General features: G+C 36.6%; 1 protein-coding gene across 1 annotated transcript; it reads left to right on the top strand.

Annotated features, from left to right (window-relative positions):
* Positions 1-1,778: 1,778 nt before the first annotated feature.
* Positions 1,779-3,802, top strand: LOC132312191 (glucan endo-1,3-beta-glucosidase 12-like). The gene is made up of 2 exons (XM_059810457.1): positions 1,779-3,264; positions 3,517-3,802. Exons 1-2 carry the CDS (start codon positions 1,881-1,883, stop codon positions 3,549-3,551), a joined length of 1,419 nt encoding a protein of 472 aa, XP_059666440.1. The 5' UTR covers positions 1,779-1,880; the 3' UTR covers positions 3,552-3,802.
* The last annotated feature ends 1,171 nt before the right edge of the window (positions 3,803-4,973 follow it).

Genomic DNA, 4,973 nt, shown 5'->3' on the forward strand with positions numbered 1-4,973 from the left:
AGAGATAGGGAGAGGGATGGATGAGGAATCCCTATGGTGTTTCCTCCATTTTTTGTTTGGTTGAATGAAATGGATAGTAGAAATGATAGATAGGGTGATAAATTTATTTATTTTTTTGAAAAGAAGGGAAAGAGTGTTTATATATATATTACTTAAATACCCTCACTTATAAAATAATAGAAGTTAGATATCCATTTGAATTTTTTTTGAAAAGTTAAAATTGAAAATTTTATATTTGAAGGTAGTTAGTTATTCATTTTATCTCCCCCCATTCTCTCCAAAATTGGGCAGATAGAAAAATATGAAAAAAATGACCTCTTTGCTTCCTCCCTTTCTTCCCTTCCTTCCAACAAAACATGAAAAGTTTCATCCAACCGTCCTCTCATTCCGGACGGACCTACAGCAAGCTGATCCTTGATTTTTTTTTTTTAATAATATAACCTTGCTAATATGCCTTTTTCAAATACATGACCTTAAAAAATTACCATTGCCCCCCTAAAATTATTTTTTTAAAAATTTATTATTATCCCCCCTCACATTATTTTATAATTCTTAGTAATTGTGATCCATCCTGCTCAATCCCTCCCCAAACCAAACGCAACATAAAAGAGCAAAATGGATGTCTATTTGTGGAAAAACAAAAAACAAAAAAGTGCTCTAGATAACGGAACACTTGAGATTAGTTCACCAACATCACTACGAGGAAAACTGACTTTGAGGATTACAGTAGATTTTGTTGACTATGATTTGGTATAAAAATGTTGACATTTGTTGGTTTTGTTGGAAGAATGTGTTTTTAGTGGTTTGCCTCTTTTTAGGAGCTACTAGTATTTCGTATCTCACTAAAAGTATGTGCATATCATCATGAACAGAATGCAAAATAAATTTAATTTACTTTTATGATAGTTTATATATTTAGATATAATAAATGGAGTCATAGAGGCTCTCTTTGGACACCATATCTCAATCCTTTCTTCTTTTTTTTATGTGTTCACTCTTAAATTTTAACATACTTTCATTTAAATTTGTTCTAATATTCTTAATATAAAAACATTCATGATTTTTAATATAATTATTCATCAATGTCAAAAGACTCAAAACGTAACATGAGATGTGAATGTGATTATATGACATTAAATTCAATGGGGTCATTAAAACGTATACTTATTAGTTTTGGCTTAAGTTTTTCTTGAAAATTGCATAATTGAAGATGGATATAAATTATCTCACCTCGATTGAAATAATGATTTATTTAGACAATTTTAAGTCTAAACTAAAGCGTGATATCAAAACTGATAAGGAAAAAAATAATAATTATAAATCCAAAAAAAACTAATAAATGAGTGAAAATAACAAGTCGTAGTGAATATACACTATAACAAGTTAAACTAATTTAAATATTTATACAAGCTTAACAAACTCTGAAAATTGTTGTTTCACATCCATTTGCATCCTTATAAATATGAAATTAGAGAATATGAAAATTAAGCAAGAAAACACAGATAAGTGAAAAACATTTCATTGTTTATCATCATTTTTCATAATTTCTAATTTTTCATATATATCTTTAATTAGGCTAATTTATACTCTCTATATTATATATATTTAATTTTCTAAAATAGATAAACTTCAAAACTCAGAAACTCTGTTTGTTGGCCAGTAGTAGGTCCCACCCACTCTCCAATGTTAACCCACCCCCAACGGCATTGCCTCCCCCTCTCTCTCCTCTAGCCCCCACTCACTCCACTTTCCCTGTCTATGTAACACACGCACAGAGTCTATAAAAACACATATACACACAACGTAAATCCCAATCTCTATCTCCCTATCTCTCTATCTCCCTATCTCTGCTCTGCTTCTATCGGATCCAGAGCACAGCAATGTCTTGCTTCTCTCACTCCCTTTTCGTCTTCTCTCTCATTTCTCTCACCTCTATCCATTCCACAATCGCCGCCGATGCGGGTCTGGTCGGAGTGAACTACGGCAGAATCGCCGACAACCTCCCACAACCACCCAAAGTGGTTGAGCTCCTCAAGACCCAAGGCCTCAACAGGGTTAAGGTCTACGACTCCGACTCGGCGGTTCTCACCGCCCTTGCTGGCTCCGGCATCACCGTCACCGTCGCACTCCCCAACGAGAACCTCTCCTCCGCCGCCGCCGACCAGTCATTCACCGACAAATGGGTCCAAGACAACGTCGTCGCCTACCAACCCTCCACCCAAATCGAAGCCATTGCCGTCGGCAACGAGGTCTTCGTCGACCCGAACAACACGACCGGGTTCCTCGTACCCGCCATGAACAATGTCTACTCTTCACTCGTCAAGTACAAGCTCGATTCCTCCATTAAAGTCTCTTCCCCAATCGCTCTCAGTGCCCTCCAAAACTCGTACCCATCGTCGGCCGGCGCGTTCAAATCGGAGCTGATCGAACCCGTGATCAAACCCATGTTGGAATTTCTCAAGAAAACGGGCTCGTACCTCATGGTTAACGCTTACCCATTCTTCGCTTACACTGCGAACGCCGACGTGATCTCATTAGACTATGCTCTGTTTCGAGACACGACGGGGGTTGTAGATTCCGGCAATAGTCTTAAATACTACAGTCTCTTCGACGCCCAAATCGACGCCGTTTTCGCGGCCATGGACGCTCTGAAATACAGCGATTTGAAAATGGTGGTGTCGGAGACTGGTTGGCCGTCGAAGGGAGACGAGAACGAAGTGGGTGCGAGCGAAGTGAATGCGGCGGCGTATAACGGAGGCCTGGTGCGCAGAGCGCTCACCGGCGGTGGGACTCCCCTGAGACCCAACGACTCTCTCAACATATATCTATTCGCTCTCTTCAATGAGAATCAGAAAACCGGTCCCACATCGGAGAAGAACTATGGATTGTTCTATCCAACTGAAGAAAAGGTGTACAACATACCGTTGACGTTGAAGGATTTGAATAGTGGTCAGTCAACGCCGGTAAACGGGAGCAAGAGTCAGGTGGTGGTGGCGGCGACGCCGCCGACGGCAGCGACGGGGCAGACGTGGTGCGTGGCGAATGGGAATGTGGGGGAGGAGAAGTTGCAGGCGGGGTTGGACTATGCTTGTGGAGAGGGAGGAGCTGATTGCCGTCCGATTCAGGAAGGTTCCACGTGTTACCATCCCGACACGACTGAGGCCCACGCTTCCTACGCGTTCAATAGCTATTATCAGAAGATGGCGCGTAAAAGTGGATCGTGCTATTTTGGTGGCGCAGCCTACGTAGTCACCCAACCTCCGAGTATGTATTCTATCATCTCTCACCATGCATAATATCTATATCAATATTTAAGCAATGTATAAAATTATAAATCCAAAAAAAAAAAAAAACCCAAATGCTCTCACAATAAATAAGTCAAGAAAAGATGTTATATGCAATAAAATCACTTTAATGCATTAATAATTGAAAATAAATGTATTATTATTAATTGCTTGTGTTTTCACTCTTTGTTTCTTTTGCTTCTTGTCTAAAAATGGTGTGTTTGTGTTGCAGAGTTTGGCACTTGCGAGTTCCCTACTGGATACTGAGTTGATAAAGATTGGGGGTGTTTGGATATAAGTTCAGAATTCAGATAGGGATTTGTTGATGTTAGTTTATATATTTCTTGTAGTTACTGTTATGTTGGACATTTATTCTTAATATTTATATATATATATATATATATATATATATATATATATAATTCTAATTTTTGTATGGATGGGTGGGTGTGGTTGTTCTCAGCTGTTTTTGACTATCTTGTGTGTAAATATACATCCTATTTTTGTATTTGTTCTTATGAATTGGGTTTTATTTATTTATTTTGACAAAAAAAGTGACCTTTCCTTGTGTTTGTGGCATTCTTTTTAACATTTGGTGGTAGTGGTTTTCATGATTAAACATGATAAAAAAAATAAAAAATAAAATCTTGATAACAAGTTTAACTTCTAAGAAAAGATTTGCCTCCAAGTGCATGACATAATAATTAAACAAAAGCAGAGCTTATCATGAATTTTATGTCATCTATACTTCTTACCTCCTTATCACTATAGTATTTGAGTCCTTTGCTGACAAAATACTCAAACTTTTGTGTCTATAATTAAAGAGTGAATTTGCATAAAACCCTCTTTTATCACTATAGTATTTGAGTCCTTTGCTGACAAAATACTCAAACTTTTGTATCTATAATTAAAGAGTGAATTTGCATAAAACCCTCTTTTATTTTTATTTTTTTTAAAAAAAAAAAAACTCCAACTCACCAAGGGGATTACTTTTACTAAAATACCCCTACCAAGCCAAGGGGTTTTTTGTGAACTTGGTAAGGGTATTTTTGGAAAAAAACTAACCGATTGGATTAATAGTGATATTTGACCTAAAATACTAAATTTAGAATCAAATGACTCAAAAATTTAATGTTTCTCCACAACTGGACTGTAAATTGGATCTCATATAAAAAAATAAATAAATAAAAAGAGCTTTGCCAAACAGTTGATTGGCCCAGGGTCGTAACTGGGACAGATATTGGTAATGTCCTAAATTTTGTAATGACAAGTTGGGCCAAAATACAAAGTGCATCTCAAAATTCAAAACCGAAGCCCAACGCAGCCCAACCGAATTTAATAAAGTATTTGCAATTAGATTTAGATATACCAAATATGAATGGAAAAAGTCTATTTTCAGACTTTTTTATTTTTTTAATTATAAAATAGTATTTTACAATTCCATGCTCTCTACATCACTTTTATTATACTCCCTCTTAATTTTATTTTGACATGCTTTCCTATATGATCCATGTGGACCGCCAGAAGGCCAAATAGCTCTCTCTTATTTTACTATTTTTCGGGATAGTTTAAGATTCAATTTTAATTAGAAGTAGCCCAACTTGCAAAATACAGCAGATTTGCTACTGATGTAAGGTGTTTTTTCAGCCAAATTCTACTGTTTAGGGATCCAAAAACTGTATCAATTTT

The sequence above is a fragment of the Cornus florida genome, unplaced genomic scaffold, assembly GCF_030987335.1.
Source record: "Cornus florida cultivar Cherokee Brave unplaced genomic scaffold, ASM3098733v1 CherokeeBrave_3.0.0_Hap2_Chr06, whole genome shotgun sequence".
Lineage (NCBI taxonomy): Eukaryota > Viridiplantae > Streptophyta > Magnoliopsida > Cornales > Cornaceae > Cornus > Cornus florida.